Consider the following 19654-nt stretch of genomic DNA (forward strand, 5'->3'; position numbering starts at 1 on the left):
TTCCTCCCCACCGTGCTGAGTGCTGAGCAAGTGGGTGAACTTTTCTGTAAGCCTTGTGGCTCTTTTGCATTTGAGTTTCAGTCTATAACCTGTAATGTCTTCCTCACTGTGTGCTTTTTTATCTTTGGTTGTAAATTGTTTAATAAACATAATAATAATAAAAGTTAGTGATTTATTTTTTCTTATGCCTCAGGAGAGTAACATGCTTTTAAGCCCTAATTTTACTTGCTGTGGTATATTACTTACTTGTTAACTAGCTTGCAGCTGTGTCCAGATTTCCACTGAAATTACCACACCCTAACATAGGCCATTGTTTTTTTTTGTTTTGTTTTTGTTTTAAATGCCACAGGTGTCTGGAGGTTGAATCACTGGGGCTGAGGTAGCGGGTTTTATGTGGGACAGCGTGAAGGAGCTGAACTTGAGTGTATGGTTTGGCAGGGATGCTAAGCTGATTAGCACGAGTTGAAAGGGCTAATTCCTCGCACCCACGCCAGGTCATGAGTTTATGGCCCTCCGTGTACGGGCACGGGCTCTCCACTGATCTTCCCCTCGCTCTCACGTGAGCAGGTTCAGTGAGGTGAATTGTCAGGGAGCTATTAGCTTTCTGCTGGGGGGGGAGAGAGGACAAATAGGGTCGTCCTCTGCTGTGGGAGCAAGGTGTGGGATCGCTCTGCCTGTTCTCAAGCCACCCCTCATAAGGCAAAAACCAACAAATTGATGGAGGGACAAATGGGGAGCACAAACAGAGTGGGGACCAGCACCGATACACGGGGATTCTGTGCACACTGATTTCATGCGCAGTTTGTCAATTTAGCCTATTTGAAATGTATACACAAGATAAATTTTGTTAGTAATTCTAGATAGCCATCTGCTCGCTGTTGCTTTAAGTCGTGCTCTTGCTAAACTGTTTGTGTGTGGCTATCTCATTATTTGATTTTGTAGAACAGAAAAGATTGAATTAGCGGCTGCTCGGAAGGTAATGCGGGTCTGTATGCTTTCTGTCATCCCCAAGTAAGCTGCTGGATGCTGCAGTACCACAAGAAAAAGAAGATGCATAAAGTTTAGGACTTGTGTAATACTTTATTTATACATATATATATTACCTACATAGATATACACTTTATACATATATATAATATGCATATGCAGATATTATACTTCAGCTGTATAGATGATACACGGATATCAAAATATTTACTGTAAATGTGAGAAGCATTCAGAAGATAAACATTTAACCTTTGGCAGTACTGTATGCTTTTGTGTAACAGTGGATGAAGTCATATCATGAGAATGGAGAGTTTAATGGATTTATAGGCTAAAACCAAACCCTCCTTGGTTAGGAAACTTTCAGCTGTATTAGGCTTCGATGACTTGTGAACTTTTGGCAAAAGAGTTGCATTAACAAGCTGCTAACCAAAGAAAGGCTTGGTCTGGAAAAAAAAAAAAAAGGCATTGAGATGCTGCCTAGCTAGACACTGCCCACAGTCTGTTATAATGCTGGTCCTGTGCCTTTCAATATTTTCATTAATGTGGATGGTAGAATAAGCAGAACTTTTGTTAAATTTATGGATTCTGCAAAGCAGGGTTGGAAGAGACTGCAGGCATTTTAGAACTAGAAGTAGAAATCAGTGCAATCCTGAAAAATTGAAATCATAATTCTTTCCATTTTTTTTTTTATTATTATTTTCAAAGGGAATTCAAGGAAGACAAGAACAAAGTCTCATTAGCTGCAAAACAGTCAGCGTCACAAACAAAACATGGCATATAGCATGCTGAGTAGCAATTCTGCAGAAAAGGACCTGGAATCCTTTATGTGTGATACTGTTGTGAAAAATAGGCACTAATTTGAATATGTAAGTGGAAGTATAGAAGAAAAAAAAAGTCAATTTTTTTAATGATTTTTTTTTTTTTAATATGGCCCTCAATTCTTAGTCTTTGTAAAGCACTTCACAAGTAAGTGGAACATATAATTGGTTACACACCTGTACGTGTAATAGATTGTGTACATTTAGTTGTGTGGCATAGTAGTGTGAAAGCATGGTTGCACCATGCTCATGTGTATTTTCACATTCTGCACAGATGAACTTCAGTCTTCCATTTTCTATTCAGGTCATTAGTCTCTACAGCTGTGTTGCTTTTTTACCCAGCAGCTGCTATTTCAAGTCAAGATTTTGCTTTTTCAGTTTTTCCACAATTTGAAAGTACATTTAACATGAAAGCTCTTTGCTCATGTTTCTGCTTTCTCTGCTGTCTTATCTGCTTTTGTCTTTCTTTGCTTATTAGATTAGTTTGACATAGTCTCAGACTCGTTTCACCTCAGCATTTCATTCATATTTTATGTCATAAGATTTAAGGAAATAAGCTGATGTGTTCCAGAAAAGCACAGGAAATGATAATCATTAGAAAAAAAAAGGGGAAAAAAAAAAAAGAAGTAATTCTTTTTGCCATGTGGAGCTTTTTAGCATGACACAGGTTTGTTTGCATTTGTTAAAAATATTCTGAATCTGTGAGTGTAACTAAGCTAACATATTTCCCAGCTTATGGGAAAAATGAATGGAATATTTGACAGTAATATTTTCACTTCAAAGTGTGAGGGGTTTTTGTTCTGCTTTTTAGCATGAGAGAAAAAATCACAGCTTACACATTGTTTAACTAGAAAGTTCATACCAAACTGTCTAATGAAACCTGTGTAATTGCCTATACAGAAAATGCCTTCGAAAGCTGAACGCAAGAAAAATGCAGTTATAGTGTATTTAGCTCACCGTAAGTGCCTGCTGGAGCATTTCTAGTGTATCTGGGCAGGTTGGACTGAGAGAGGAAAAACATTGCAGCATTTTAGAAGGCACCATAAGCTTTTGCAGCCTCGTGCCTTACAGACTTCAGCTCTGTAGACACGTATGCGATTAAGACTGCAAGTAATATCATTGCTGCGATGTGTTGGCGTGGTAGTTGGTGACTTTATAAAGCAACAAAGGCGGCAGTCAGCAGCTGCACAACAAAGATATCCAACAAAGATCCGAGTGTCTGTAACCATTGCGCAGCATAAAGAAAAACTCCTTTGTAGGCTCTTTGATGTGGCAGTCCCATAGACGTGAGCTGGTTAGCCACTTGAAATGAGGTGTGGGGGCTATTCCAGATGTACTCATAATAGCCTAATAAATTATCCCTCTCGTATATGCTGTCTTTTTCAAAAATATCCAAGTAGCAGATTTAGAGTTATTTTAATGACGTTACCATGCTTTATCTCTGCCCAGTTTGGTAAAATCTCTCTCCCCGAGTGCTGCGTTTTGTTTTGTGGTGGTGAATGGTTCTGTGCTCGGGGCTGCAAAATATTTGTGCTTCACTCTTCATAAAATACTGTGACACTGGTATAAATATGTGTAAAGAGAAGATGGAGCATGCAAGTTTTTGCCTGTTATTGTGACGACATCAAAGATTACTTGCTTGGTAATGTGAAAATGACATTACAACACCATGTCAACTGTGTTCTCTCTGTTGTCTCTAATTGGATTTTAGAACTGATTACAAATCAATAATCTCCATATTTCATGTACTGGAGGGTTACTCCTTGCACTTATATTTGCTTCCTGAGCATCTCTGTTTATGCAGATTAATTTACAAAACATCTGTGGTTTCTCGTAGGAGTTTTCCAGCTTTAGATATCTAAGAAAGCTAGTAAAATAAACAGACCCCAACATCTAATATGTTATAATTTTATTCAGATTTCCTGCATACTTCATTGCAGTACAAATAATCTTTTTTCTCCTAAACTTTATTTTGTTTATTTTTCCTGTTCCTTGATACTATTACCAAGCTGCCTTTTATCCTTAATAGAAAAGGATCAATCCTATGATGTATCCCTTTAAAACAGCAGTACAACATAACAGCAATAACAACCATAAATATACTTCATAAAGCACTTGATTTTTATTTGATAATGAGTATGCTCTGCTTTCTTGAAAAGAAGAATAAACATCCAATACTGGAAGTCAAAAGGATAACTGACAGCTGATGAGGCCTGAGAATAAGTGTTCAGTAGTGTCTCAGACAGTATCAAGATCATACAGTATACAAGATCATGAGTGATCTTTGTTATACTCACAGATACAAGCTAAAATGCTGTGAATACTGTTAAGGTGTTTCTTAAACATTAATTATTGTGATGATTTTTCATAGTTTCTATGTTGGTTTAATTTTAAAAAATATTTAATAAGCATGGTCTGGTTGTGCCATTATTTACTTTGATTCTTACAATTAAGAAACTTTTTGAATTGTAATAGATTTAGAATCAGAGTTAAACACAATATACAACGAATTGTATAGCTATACTCTTTCTCCATCTTTAAGTGAGGTCCCTCCAACAGCACTTTCTGTTAAATGACAGTAGAATTTTTGCAGTCTGAATTTCATACTTATTTTTGAACACACAAAGTGTTTAAATGTATCTCAGCTGGACTGTGTATGTATTTTTAAATTCTGTCACTGTTAGCATTTTACTTATGGTGTTTATGAAAAGGGCAAATGATTGCATCTCAGCTCTTTTTTTTTTTTTTTTTTTTTTAACTTTTGCCTTGCTAGAGATTAAAATCATTCTATCTTCCCTGCGTAATAAAAATGTCCTTCCAATCTGAATGTCGTCTTCAAAGCACAGATAAGCAGCAATATAGTTTACTTTAGCACAGCTGCTTTTGTATAATGAAGTCTTACTGTATGGCGTATCTAATGATGCAGGATTTTAACCAACTGTGTCCTTCTAAGTAGAGATACTTTGGTATTTTTGAACTGTTTTTTGGGGGTGGAAAATACTGATTTAACCACATAAAAGTGTATAGAGCCATGCTCATTTCCATAAGACACTAATTAGATTTTTTTTTTTCAGGTGTTGGATAGGTTTTTATGCTTAGAAGAGAGAATTACTCCAGGAAAAGTGTCAAAGAGCGGGTCAGTAGTGATGCTCCTTGTGGTGGGGGAGGAGGATGAGTTTCAGGTCCTCCTTCACCAGAGGGACCAAAGCTTCAGCTAGGAAAGGTCCCTGGTCACCAGACTGCTTGCTGGCTGCTATGGGATTTGTCTCTCCACTATACTGAGTGCATACAACGCCCCAAAACCACGCCTGGTGTTTGTTACTGAGTAGTAGGAGGTGACAGCGTTAGGTTGTCCTGTTTGCTTTTGATGCCAACAGGAGAAACCTTTGGCTTTCTCCTGGATAATGACTACCTGTGAACTTGCTTTAGTGAATTGCCTGGGATGCTGGCTGTCCTCTGAACTGTTACCATGTGTTTTTTGCAAGAGGTTTTGTTGGTAGCCAAAACATAGCCAAAGAGCATCCTCTCAGTGAATAAATAGTGTGAAGGAGCTGTGCTCTGACCCTGTTTCGCTTATGAGAACAGACTAATCCAGAGAACATCTATTGGCAGTACAGAGACCCAGCTGGGTAGGTGGAAGGAGATAATTGGTATCAGGCATATTCCAGGTAAATGCTTTATACGCTGCTTTGTAGGCAAATATGGGAAATCTGTGGTATTTGTGTTTGTAATTTATATAAGGATTGAAGTGTTACACCTGTAGCCTGGATGAGTAATTTCCATCTGTAACCTGGATAAGTAAGCTCTATTGCTTTTTTTTAACTTTTTTTTTTTTTCTTATTTAATCTATTTTCTAGTTGGGTAACAGGCAGGAAAAAAAAAAAACAAAGCAGTTTTTTCTCTAGTGGCCCTATTTGATGTTTTATGTGCACTTTACTCGAAAAACTATTGCTACTGCAATTAGTTGCATAGAGATCAGCTCTTGGAGAAACTGGCGAGTGCTAATCTCATCATCAGGAGATCTGTATGGAATTTTATTCTAGAATAATCATTCTTCCTGCTGTTTTTTAGGCAGGATCATCCCACAGTTGAGCAACAAAACCTAGAGCCAGGGCATACGGGTTCTGCTTTAGTCATGTTCTTTGGTTGCGAGCAACAACTGTTTCTCTGTGCATCAGTTTGGAAGTAATCTTTGCAGGGCAATGACTTTGGTGAATAGTTTTGTGACCCAGATCCAGCAGCAAAAAGAAATGTTGTTAATATCAATACTGTCACTCGGCATTCAAAACGTGAAGCGCCCTGCTCATAGCACTTTGTTTATTACAGCAATAGACAATGGCACAAGTTAAGATGCAGACTACAGCAAACCTGTCCGGACCTACCATGTCCCCTATGGTGCTACCCCTCCCAGTAACAACTACAAACACGCTGGGTCTGCCACCTGCCATGAATGGATCCATTTCGGAACCAGCTGCCAGTTGTAGCAGTCCTACTGCTGGCCCCGTGGATCCTGCTCCCGCTAGCAACTCACCAGGTATGTTGGTCCAGCTCTGTTTGCTTTGTTGTTCAAGTGAATCTTTTCGTCAGTGTTAATTAAAAAAAAAAAAAGTCTTAAAGAGTGTAAAAGTAAAGAAAATTCTGTAGAAAAATATTTTAGTTAACTTGACTGTTTACTACGTTAAGTTTCTTTAATAGAGCTGAGATTTACAGTAAAGTGTTGGTTAATGGTATAAAAACTCAGAAAAGAACATGTCTATTTTGTCAAATTCTGGGTGTATCTTTTACAGAGAAGTTTTAGTCGTGCAGGAAGGTCTCCAAGTGTACTTCTCTTCCCTAGAACAGAATGTCTTTAGACTGCTTGGCAGTATTTGGTGTTTCCTTTGTAGCCTAATAAATGCTGTAGTTCCTATGCTGCACAGGGTATTAAATACAGAAATGTTATCCTAAAAAGTTAAGCAAGCAGTGAAAGCATGTGTAGGGGATAAATACAAGAAATAGGAGGAGGCTAAAAAATGCTAGGGCAGTATACATGAAGTAAATAGTCTAAGAAAAGCAGAACAGAATCCTTAAAGGGAGTAGGGAGATGTACTTTGGGAGTGCCCAGAGAGTGACTTACACCGAGAATTGAGAACTGGGAAGGAGGGAGAAGCAAGTGAGGACCACAGTGTTTCATCTGCTGTATTTATCTTGCAACCTTTATGCTATCCAGTGTTGCTTCAAAGTGTTGAGAAATCATTCTGAAAGAGTAGTCAACTCATATAACAAGCATAATTCTGACAACATTTCGGTGATGTAGAAAATGTGGCATATGTATATGTCTATCTCCACTGTCATCTTTTACAGAGTAATTTTGAAAAAATATATTTTTAATTGCATGTATTCAAAATCAACATTACATAATAAACATTCTATTACGATTAATATGGAAATGGTATTTAAACATTGTATGTAGCTTATATGCAAACATTATTTTTTAGCCAAAGTATTCTTTCTTTAAGCATACTAGTGCTATTGCAAAGTTTTGCAACGTTGTGAAGAATACATTTATCCACAAAAACTTTACAGACTCTTTATTTACAGCTCCTCTCCAAGATAACATGGCAAACCCCAAAGAGAAAACTCCAATGTGTCTGGTAAATGAGTTAGCCCGTTTCAATAGAATTCAACCCCAGTATAAGCTTCTGAATGAACGAGGGCCTGCTCATGCCAAGGTAAGGTCACACTTCCAGGTTATGAGCCAAGCATTAAAGGCTGAACAAATAATGTCATGATCTTGACAAGTTCACTTGTCAAACACAACCATGTTTCTAGTGTAAAGGGTTTCTAACATTTTTTTTCATTTTGCTTTATTTTTCTTGCTTTCAGAAAGTATGTTTGTGATTCTGTTGGAGCCCTTTACATCACTTTGTACCTTACTTTGACTTACAGCTTTGAGTTTATATTTGTTGGTTTCTATAAAGACCTTCTGAGGGTCTTTCCAGAGTATCACCACCCTTTGTTAATCTCTATGGGGTTGTTGCTTTTTAAGCTGTGTGAATCCTTCTCTCCAGTTGGCTTGCCTGTGATAATTACCTCTGATTTTTTTTCATGGTAGTGCAGGTTACTATAAAGACAGTCCACGATATTTTTCAATTGATATGATTCTGAGTCCATTGATGCTGTATCTATGGATCTCACATTGTAGGGCACAAACTCTTTTTATTGTTCTTTCCTTTAAATTTTGTGCAACCTTAAGGTTTGCAGTGATATTAAGCCTCCTAATATGATCATAGCATTAAAGTTTATAGTGAGCTGGCGGTTAATTCTTGTCAGTTATTATGTCAATTTGGATATCCAGATACATTTAATAGGTAGGAAATTAGGATGCTTTCAGATGATAAGGAACATGGAGGGACATTCTCATGATCAGTAAAAAGTTTCAGCTAGCTGTGGGCTCTTCTCTCAGCCCTTGTTTCTGTTGCTCATTACGTTGCCAGCTAGCACAGAGCTGATGCAGGCTCCTGACGGTGTAATTTGGCTGATTTTGTGCATATTTCATGCTGGTGGAAATGATGTCAGCAGGTGCGGGGCTGTCGGGAATCAGCAAGCTCTTAGGATTGCCCATCAGTAATGGGAGCTGAAGTACTCGTCCTCCCCATGGAAGCGTTCAGGACCAGGTGATTCACTGGTTGGTTTTAGGTTGTGACATGTTAAATCTGATGTGCTCTCTGTTGCTTTTCACCCAGTTGCTGCATATTTATTTTGTTACTTTTTTCCATGACTGCGATTTAAGTGCTTCAGTCATGCCAAAAGGTGTGGTGGGCGCTGTTTGTATTTCTCAACAGTAAAGGGATATGAGTTGTGTTACTTTTCTACTACAGTGTAGCAGGATAAGATGTAGTTCAGATATATTTGTTACTGTTTTTAAAGGAACTGGAATTACTGAAATTACTTGAGTCTGTGTTAGCTGTGCTTTTGAAAGCCAGATTTAACGAGGGTTTCTTAATTTTTCAGTTTTTCAATTTACCTCATTACTTTTAATTATGTTCATAGTGATCAAAAAATGACACATGCTGTGTGGATTGGTTGTTGCTTAGAAGAATGTGAAGTCTAATTTGGGCCTGTGCAGAGAGTGAGAACAACACAGGAGGGGAGAGGATGAAGAACAAGGGTGATATTAATAAGATTATGCAGACTAGTATACCTCTGGTCTATGGAAAGCAGAGACAAAAACCTACGACTGTGTTGGCAGTTTTGGATAATGTATTGCTAGCAACATGATGATTTATCTGATACAATATGTGAAACAGAGCTGAGTCTGCTCTAGAAAACATGACCTAAACGATGTTTTACTGCTGCTGTTCACCATTTAAGGAATTTCTCAGTTTGCTTTGTTCTTACACAAACTGTGTTCCTGTCCACTGGTGGTTTTCATGATTTTAAGAGGCATGCTTTACAGGACATCTGCTTGTGTCATGGCCAGAAATGCTAGTAAATTTACATGTCCTTTATTCTAGTTATCTTTGGAAAGTAAGTTTTGACAAGGATGAAATGTGAAGCTAGAAACAGTGGAGCTGTGAAAGAAGTGGTACTTCTTGACAGTGTGGTTAGGATGCCTAGGAACCTGCTCTCCAACTAGATTCTTCATCATAAGAAAAATCAGGTCTTTTGTTAGCATTAACTACGTTTTCAAGTGTATTTGTCAGGCTGATCCTTTCTTGTATGCTTCTATGTCAGCGGCATCTCAGGAGACAAACTTAAAAGAAAGACTGGCAAAAGAAATTAGAGAGTGGCACAGAGAAAAGAGCAGGTTGCTGAGGGACATAGCACTTCAAAAGGCTGGGAAGCAGGAGAGAGGGTTTGGTGTGCAGATGAAGTGAGGAGGAAAAAAAATCCAGACCTCAGGAACTTGGTGGAATGAAAATAAGGGCAAGGCACGATAGCCTTAGCATTTCTGCTCTGTTGCCATCAGGTAATTAGGTTAGACTTAAGGAATAAAAACTTTCACAAAAACACATGAGAAATGCCTGTCCATTTGTAGCAGAACTGTCAGCTGGGGTCTGAGAAATTAAACATTCGTTGGCTACTCTACACTTTTTTATAGCCAATTGTATTCCTTTAATTAAATTGTAACCTACTTTTTTTTTCTTTTTTTTTTTTTTTTTTTCAGGAGGTATTTCTCAGATAGGATAAGTGAGAAGGCTAGAGCTCCAGCTCCAGAAATTTACTGAACAAGCCCGTTACCAAACATATTTTTATTAAAATTCAAGATTATTCTCCTCCTGTAAAAATAATACACTGATATTTTCTTTCAGTTCTGTTAGTAATAAGGATGTATGTTCATAGGTAATGCATATAAGATATGGATATTTAGCTCTCATACCCAGCTTAACTTTCAAGTCTGAGGGGTAGCATTTGACAGAATGCAATATTTAGAGACTAGCTTTTTGCTTCCCCCTTGTTTACAAGGAAATTGTCATGACTGCTGTGAAAAAATGAAATGGTGCTAGGAGCTGTGATCCACAGTCTTGCACTGTGTTTCTGAAATTTACAGTGGGCAAAAATTCAGGCCTGTAACTAAGATAAAAGCATGTATTTATAGAATTCAATTCAAATGTACTATGTGCATGTGATGGGAGGCACATACATATTTGTATTCAAATGCTTGTGTGCAGGTACTTACTGAATAAAAATACATGTGAAGGCAGATTTAAGGGCTGTACATCCTGCCTATCTCTAGATGCCTGGTCCTGAATCTAGCAAATTTAAATCACTTTAAAAAGTATAGAGTAAATGGCTATCCAAATAAAACATTTGCTTTGTATACTACTGATGTGTACAAAGATATGTGCAATATCTTTGTGTTGCCTCAAGTAAGTTAGCCTGTTTTCTCAGGTGGGTATATCTTCATTTACCACGTATATTTGGCAATGAAATCCTGCTTTATATTATTTGGTATTCATATGGAAAAGACATAATTTCTTATTTTTTATCCTCTTTTTGTTAGATGCACAAATTTAAACAAAACATGTACATATCATACAGAAGATATACTCTATGTAGTATCTTAAATATGCTTTGAGATTTATCTTCACAGCCTGCATAGCACAGATACTGCTTGAAATACTCCTTTATCACAGATTTTGCGATGTATATGGTTTTATCAGCAGTTACTGAACTCTGAATTTTTTACAGTTCCTGTCTTTACTATAGAATCCACACTGAAGAACTGCAGTGTCATTCAAAACGATAACTTTTTTTTTCTTTCTTACCATATATTGTTGAATATATTTGAGTTGTGACTCTGTCCTAGCGATACAATTTCTTGTTTCAGAAATCAGGTTACACGGGAAATCTCTTACCTGTGTAGAAGTATTTGGGCCAAATTCTCTTCAAATTTCCTGAAGAGTGTGTAGTCATCTATATCCATTCAGAAATATTACAAAATTGTATTTTTAATAGCCATCTTTACCTGTTATTGACAAGCAAAAGTGACTGAATATGTTTAAACATGTAAAGAAATGTCACGTGAATTGACCTGTGTATAGTCATCCAAGAGCAAAGGGCTGGTTTGCATGGTTATTATTACTTGGTTTAAATAGTATTCTCTCTTTCATAGCTGATGCTAGCATTATGCTATTTTACTTTTCATCTATAAGGCCAAATGTTGCCCTCTGCTAAGGACCCACTGATCTCTTTAAGAATTAGATGTGTTATCTGAGAGTTGAATTATAATGAAAAGAGGGTACATTTTCTCTTCAAGCCCATAGATTTTCATACAGAGTGATCTGATCTGCTGTGATAGTCTTGCCAGTTTTACCTGTTGTTTGTCTTGAAGATGTTCACAGTGCAACTGACTCTTGGAGAACAGACGTGGGAAGCTGAAGGAAGCAGTATTAAAAAGGCCCAACATGCTGCTGCTAGCAAAGCATTGAATGAAACTACCCTTCCCAAGCCAACTCCTAGACCACCCAAAAATAATGTTAACAATAATCCAGGTATGACAATTTCCTCTGTGTAATAAAACATGTTGAAGTGTTGAAATACTATACCACTAATAAATAAGTTTAACAAGATATAGGTTTAATTGGCAGATGGGAATCAATGTGATTGTTTTACAGGTAAGGTAGTTAATAAAGAAACTCTACTGAGTTTGTGTAGGAGAGTTTTTAATGCACATACTTAAAACGATTGAACTTTAAGTGAATATTATTTATATAATATTCAGCTGTATACAAAGTGACTGTATGTGAGCAACCATAGACAGAGAAGACAAAAACAGATTGAACTGACCATTATTACCATAGTAAAGTTCTGTGTTTTTTTGGGGGAAGTTATTTTAGCTAATTTTCCAATGGAAGAGCCAAATTTTATCCAGTCCAATCCTGTGAAATTATATCTGTGGTGTAAATACATGTATAAGGTCAGGTTTTGGCATGGCAGCTTTGAGAGGTAATTTCCTGCATGACAGATTTTCTTTCTTAACAGTCTGTGCTTTCAGAAAGCCCTCAAACAGCTTTAGAAATTGTTTGAGCAATTAAAAGAACATATGTTGCTGTCTTGCATCCTTCATTTCAAGTTGTTACCTGTGAGTTGCCTTCTATGCATACAAGGCCTTTTGAGGTACACATCTCAGCTGCATCCTCAGTGATTTGTTCTGTCTTGTTCGGCAAATTAATTGGAAAAAGAATTATTCCTAGCTTCATTTCACGCTAATATAAAAGAAAGTAACTGGTGAGGAAAAATGGATTCTTCCATTATTTTTTTTCTTTTTTATATTTTCCCTTTTCCCCTTTTCTCTTTTTATTTCCCTTTGGTTCCACTCCTCTTTAAAAAACATAAAACATTTCATGCACTTTTTTAAAATGGATTCATTTTGAATTTAATCTCTGTGCAGGAAGAAAGCAGGACTAACTTCCTTGAGAGCTTATGAGTATTATCCAGCACATTAGGCATTAAGGATTGTTTGCAAGTGAAGTGACAGTATCCTCTTGCTCTTTTGGAGATCAATGCATTGCTTCTCTGGGACACTGGTTTTACAGTCCTTTGCAGACACTGTGGCTTTTGCTGTTTAGGAAGCAGGAGGCTCAGATCTCTGTACAAAAGGATCCTGGATTTGTTTCTTGACATTGCAGAGTGTCACTCAGCTTCTAGCCTTTTGGGACTTTTGGCATATTTGTAAAGGGAAAAGGTGATAACAAAAGAAATAGGCTTTAAAAGAATTCATTAAAACTTGTATCACACAATACTGTAATTTTGCTTTAAGAAAAGTATGCTGTATATGCACAAGTATCTTCTAATAAAAATGACATTTTTGCATTTTTAATACATAGTTGAATTCACAGTTATTCCTTGCTCTGTAAAATACTGAAATTGTAGTGGACAAAAGTTGCTGAATCAATACTGCATACAAACCTCCATCATAAGGCATATAAAGCTGTAAGGTCAGACTGGCACTTCCATTGTAACTGTTTTAAGAGTAGATTCATTTGAAACTGCTAAGAAAATATTTTAAGTAAATACTAGCTCCTTTTTATTCAAATGTGCATTTAGCCCCTTTAAGGTTTTTGTACAACAGAGAAGTGGAGAATACTGTACCTAGATGTTTTATTTTTAAGAAAAAAAATATTTTAATGAAGCTGCAGCATAGCTTCATGATTGGAATTTTTGGAGGCGATGCAAGTGGGCAAGTGGTGCCTGCTTGCTATTTTTGTATTCTGTTACCAGTAGGTGGCTGTAGTAACACTAATGTCCAGTAGTTATATTTCCAGTTTGTTAGAACATTCCCGTTAGTTAGATCACTAACTTTCGGTCATAGTTCTGGGGTTTCAAGTCTTGCAAAGAAAAAGTTTTTTCTGACTTCTAATGTAACATTATTAAATGACTACAGTAATGTAAATTACTATTTTTTTGTTTCAATGCCTCTTTGCTTGATTTTTGATTTTATTTAATGGTGTTCAGTGGAAAGAAACATTACTCTTTATAGTTTCAGAAAGCGTCATAATGCATAAGCACTTTGAAAAGGTGAATACCCAGCTTGATTATAGCATTGACTTTCTCATTCATCTGTGAAGATTAATCTACTGAAACTGCATAGAGAATACACTGAGATAAAGGTTTAAATGTGCTTTTTCATTGCTTTTGATTAAGCAGGCATCTATATTCCCATGATTTAAAGAAGGTGAAATATCATTGTATCTGCTTCTTTTTTAATTTAAGAGCATAAAAATACCTTCTGAGTGTATTACAGCTCTCTTGCTGCTCTTTTCAATCCTGCATGTGTGTTTTGCAGTATTTGTAGTGTAAGTGCCTTACGTGTACTCTTTGTTTTTTCCAGGCAGTATAACTCCAACAGTAGAACTGAATGGTCTGGCTATGAAAAGAGGAGAGCCTGCCATCTACAGGCCGTTAGATCCAAAGCCAATCCCCAATTATAGAGCAAATTATAATTTTCGGGGCATGTACAATCAGAGGTTTGTACTTATTTCTATTATTTCATGCTTCCTTATTCTGTGCTAAATCTTTATAAACTTAATAGATTGTTTCAGAGTAAAATAAAACTAAGATTTTACTAAGGGAAGTCTGTGCAGCCTCATTTTAAAACATACACAACCTCCTTCTTAAAGAAGACAGGTGCCTCAAGCATGTCAAAAGGAATAAAGACATGTAAAACAACTGTTTCTACTTTTCAGTGTGTAAACTGGAGTTATGGTCTCCAGACATAGCAGTAAAGAGGCAGAATACTATCCTCAGAGAGAGGTTTTCCTTTCTTTGCTGATATTTTGTGTCATTTGATTAGAATCTGTAACACTGAACATGAAGCGCTCTTTTCTTAGAAGTACTTTATAAAATTAGAAGGGCTGTGTTTTGAAAATGGGCTTGAAACCACTGTCAAGTTTCCATATTTTTACCATTCTGTGATGTTAGCTATCTCAGTTCCTTAATCTTCAGTGTTGACACATGAAAAATCCTTTACTTCACAGTTTAGAAACCTACATTAAGAGCCCTCCATTAATACTGTAATTACTTTAGTAACTTGGATGAATCTTTGAAAAGACAATATTCTGTCTAAATTTGTTTTTAAACAGTCAAATTCTTAAAGAATTAAAAAAATTGAAAATTTAATTGGGAGGAGTAGTTTTCTAAATGATCATTGAAATATCTTCTTGAAAAATGTTCTAAATTTTTGAAATATCTTTGAAAAAAAAAGATTTTTGAAAAATCTTTGGGATTTGTATGATTTTAGTACAGATGGAAAACCTGTTCTAATTCATCCTGAATAAAATGTAATTTGTATCTAATGCAATAATACAGGAGTAACTTAAGGCAATATATGTATTTTTTGGAGTCCCAAGGGCTAGTTCTCTGAAATAGATTTTAGTTCCTGCGTGCCTCCCCTCCTCCACTTCTCCCTCCCCCTCCCCCCCCAAGGAACTATATTTGATCAGCTCTTTTGTATTTTAACCAAAAATAAAAAATAAAACAAAAACAAACAAAAAAAATGATGAGGAATTTCCAACGGAATATTTTTGCAGTGAAAGGTTTTGCCTTTCTTGTAGAGGGTGTGCTCAATGGAGTCCCTAATAATTTTTATATACCTCATAACTGTAAAAAAGAATGAGTCTGTGATTGCTGGATAAGTGTTTTTGCTCAAAATAACTCTTTTGTTAGAAGTTGAATTTATAGCAATATTTAAAAATTAGGGAGTTTGAAGTGAAAATGCAAGATGAAAAGACATCATTTCATAATAGTCTAAGGAAAATTCAGTTGGCTTCTTATTTTTGTTTTTCCCTAGATTTTTAAATTGTGGTAACTTTTGTATTCTAGCATTTCATTCTGACTTTTTAATAGGAGTAATACCTGAATTGTAAATGATAAACAAATGATAAACTTTCATTACTCTACAGATTGTCTGATTATTTTATTACTTGTTGTATTTCTTGTTGCTACTGACTAGAGCTGCGACTCATATATGTCAGGTTTAAATAGCTGGCTGTGGTGCCTAAAATGAGTTTGGTTGATATTTAGGAATCTTGCATTTATTTTAATTGCTTTTATAATGATATTAGTTTGACTAACAGATAAAAAGGCTAGACTGGAAAAAATGCAGGTTAGCAAAAAACAAAACGTGGACTTCTAGAATCTGATCTTAGTTACTGAAACAAAGTCATGGAAACAGAACCTCCAAACACTTAGCAGTTCCTAACTCTTAAGATTTTTTTTTCTTTAAATGAAAAAGAATAGCACATCTACTGTAATCATTGTTTGCTTCTTTCTTGAACTTTGTTCCTATGTTAGGGTGCAATGGTACATGGACACTACTATTCTAGGTGCATTAGGTGGCTAGCAAGGGTATTTGTTTTCTGATCACAAAACAGGTAGGGTGGGACAAAAAGCCTAAATCTCTGCTTGTCTGCCCCATTGTACTTAGTTGAATACAGCAGCCTCTGCAGAACGATTAATAATACAGAGGATCCTAAATTAATGAATAACTAAAACTAATTGATAAATAACTGTCTGTTTGCATGTGCACGCACACCCTGTACATCTGCCTACCTGTGCACACAGTCATACCAGATGAAAGACAAGTGTTGCCATCCTGTAATGTCTAGGGACTTGTCCTATGTTGGAAATAATTGTTCATCACCTTGTTTTGCATCAGGAGGTGCTGGTTTGTTATGATCCCAGTAAGAAAGGCACTTACAAGGTATCATTTCTTAGAGCACATGCTGTAAGAAGAGAGTAGCACAGATAATCCTATGTTCCTTTAGATGCTGGGAGCCCCCAGTAGTGTGGCAAGAAACAGGTCTCCATCCCATGTGCAACACGTCATGCAGACCTTATCCTCCCCTTTTTGGTCAGTCAAACTTTTATAGGATTTTCTTAGAAGGAAACAACTCTGTTATTTCTACAGTCAAAACAAAAACATTGTTCTCATGAGAACTTCCTGCTGCACTGGTAGATAAAGGCAAGGCCGCAGAGATGTCGAGGGAGAGCTTCTTGCAGCGAGGTAGCTGGGCTGACCCTGCAGCCAAGCATGGCTCTGAAAGCTGCTTGGGTTCACTGCGTCATGCATCACAGACACCTCAATGCACAGGGTTCTTTCTGTTGGGATCGCTGCCCGCCTTGACCAGGGAGAGGTTTGAAGGCGGTTCTAGATCTGTAACAATAATCAGTGAAGCACAGAAACTGTATTTTGTTCCCATAGGGTGGTATTTACATTTATTACATTTTAAACAACTTGCTGCTACTGTGTATTTGGCATTTGTTTGATGATTTTTAGAATAGAAGTGTTGGTCTTCCTGAGTAAATGGAGACCACGTAGGCTGTTTACAAACAAGATTTGAAGAATAATTTAGGTAAGATGCTACAATCAGTGCTCTTCCTTTTCATTAGTCTCTGACTCTAGATTGAGGAAGCAGCTGTGTTATTAAAACAGATAACTAAATATGTAGAAAGCTGGAAGCCATTTTGGTCTTTTATACTCTTAACTAAGTTTCTTGCTGATCTTTGTTTAAAAAAATGTGCTTTTCAAATACTTTAAAATACAGATTATGAGATTGTACCAGGGGACTCTGATTCTAGCAATTACTTGAGGGGGGAAAAGTAAAGTACTGAGTACTTTTATGCCCAGGCAGGGCATATCTTTAGACCAGTTAAGTCTAGCATTTCAAGTTGCACAAAAGATCCTCTTCAGTAACTCATGGAATTGTAGTCTAAGAGCTGCTATTTGCATGCAAATTTGAGAGCTAGCTTCCACATCAGCTTAAAATGATTTATGCTGAGGTGGCCTTGATTCCTCCTCCTCCGTTGTGCCCAGCCCATGTTTCCCTGCAATTTTTCCAGCTCCAGCACTGGTAGATGAGCTGCTCAGAAATTAATCAACTGGGGGGCAAGAGGAATGGAGAAGTTACAGCGTGACTAATGTCTCTCCTTAAACATGTGCTCACCTAGTCACACAAAACCTTGTGCTGTCACCAGGGAGGGGTCAGGAGAACTACACTTGCACATGGAGTAGAAAATATGTATAATATGTATATGGGCAGCAGGTGTGTTAGCACAGAGGATTACACACAAAATGCAGCAATGCAATTGTAAGGTCCACAGCATAAGTTAATGGTGAAGGTGACTTTTATGGGGGGGGAAAGAAAAGGGAGGGGGAAACAAGTGAGAGGAAGAAAAAGGAAATAGAGAAACTTTTCCCACTGGCCAGCTTGAAAGGGAAGTGACAGAGCATCCTCTATGAGTATCCTCTGCTTTTCCTGTAGTTATTCTGTGGTTTTCACATGGACCTGCTTATACTCCCTGTTGTTTGTTCCAGTTTATGACAGTGTTCATGCTGCATCAGGGCAGGTGTTGAATGTTGACTGCTTCTTGAGGTTTGTACATGCATGTTGCTGGGCTCAGCAATGTATACCAAAAGTTACTGCCAAGGAGAGAGGACAGAGGAGAGAAGGACTATGGTATGGTACAGATTCAGCTGTCAAATTGAGTATCAACATTATCAGCATTTCCAGGTGCGAGGCCTTGAGAATAGAAGCACGGAGAGAATAGCAAGGGAAAAATCCAGCTAGCCAAACTGGAAAATGCTGTCCAGGCAGTGCAGGTAGAAAGTTACAGAGCTGCAAGTGGCAGGCAGGCTCCATCACTGCACATACAAACCTCTCAGCATGGCACAGGGTAAGGCCTTTAAGGCTGTGTGTAACACCAGGGCAGCCCTGGGTAAGTCTCTCCCTATGCTAAATAAGGAATCTGCTCCCCTCTTAGCAGTACCTAAACAGTTAAAATACTGTCCTGCTTGGAGTGGATGAGGCAAGGATGTACTAGCATGGCTTTTCACTCAAGCTAGTGAATGTGGTACTCACTAGGTTAACATCACTGGGCTGTTGTTATTACATTGCATCTCCACCCAAGCTGATGAAATCTGTATGGTCTGTGCTGAATCATGTGGATTTATCAGCTTAGGTCTCTGGTAGGCTGGATATCTGTATACTGCAGTTTGTTTCACAGTATAGATAAGACCTTTAAAGTTTTTTCATATCTGATGAGACAGCTTGGGAGTCCTCTCCAGATTATCTTTATTCCAGTAGAGTCTATACAAGTTTGGTACTAGGAAGCTTGATGGCCTCTGACAGCTTTCTTTTTGAACGCTCGCCTTATCAACTTTGAATCCAGCCATGTTAGACGACTTTGTAGTTAATAAAGGGTTCAACTACTGAATTATAGTTAAAATTAAAAAAAAAAAAAAAAGACTTTTCTGCACTCATAATTAACCAGGTATATGCTTTCTTTTAAAGCCTCACAAGTTGGAGTTATGAGCAATTCTCCAATAAAGGCATGTGAGGAACTTTTAGTTCAGGTGGTATACATTGCAGAAAAGCTAACGTGGTGAACATTGCATTTGTATGGCTTCTTTTATCTGAAAACTTCATAAACTGACTCTAGGGAAGTAAGTGCTAGTGGTTTCAGGGACTGTTTGCGAACTGATTTAGTTAGCATCTTGTCTGTGTTTGTCAGCCCACCATTTGGCACTGACAAGCTACTCAGAAGAGGCCAAACAGTAGGGCAGGTTTGAAAAATATTGGCAGAACTGATGAGGAAATGTGTGTACTACTCATAGCAATAGCCAGTGCTACAACTAGTACTCTGTTGCATCCCTGAGCATGCAGTTGGTTTAAGCCATTAAACAGTAAAATAAGTGATTAAACAATAAAATGAGATAGCTGTTCTGCCTCCATGACCATCCAGCTTGCCTTGTCGTGCCACTGAGTGCTTGTTTGTCTTGTAAGCTATTTTGTCTTCAATTAAAGCTGAAAAGAATCATCCCTGAAGTTTAATTGTCCAGCAGTATTTTCAAATGTAGAATGTCT

The 19654-nt window shown here is 37.2% G+C and overlaps 1 protein-coding gene across 5 annotated transcripts in view; it reads left to right on the top strand.

Moving 5' to 3' along the window:
- STAU2 (staufen double-stranded RNA binding protein 2) overlaps positions 1 to 19654 on the top strand; it is a 168843-nt gene that overhangs the window by 12160 nt on the left and 137029 nt on the right. For 2 of the 5 annotated variants that reach the window (XM_027452356.3, XM_027452358.3), the window contains exons 2-5: positions 6132 to 6339; positions 7371 to 7516; positions 11623 to 11782; positions 14122 to 14257. In XM_027452356.3, coding sequence (XP_027308157.1) covers positions 6141 to 6339; positions 7371 to 7516; positions 11623 to 11782; positions 14122 to 14257 — 641 coding nt within the window. In that variant the 5' untranslated portion in view covers positions 6132 to 6140. Of the gene's footprint in view, positions 1 to 4873; positions 4942 to 6131; positions 6340 to 7370; positions 7517 to 11622; positions 11783 to 14121; positions 14258 to 19654 lie in introns of those variants that run through there. The other 3 variants (XM_027452357.3, XM_072034519.1, XM_072034518.1) reach the window with 2 other exon arrangements.

This window comes from Anas platyrhynchos, chromosome 2 (genome assembly GCF_047663525.1).
Source record: "Anas platyrhynchos isolate ZD024472 breed Pekin duck chromosome 2, IASCAAS_PekinDuck_T2T, whole genome shotgun sequence".
NCBI lineage: Eukaryota > Metazoa > Chordata > Aves > Anseriformes > Anatidae > Anas > Anas platyrhynchos.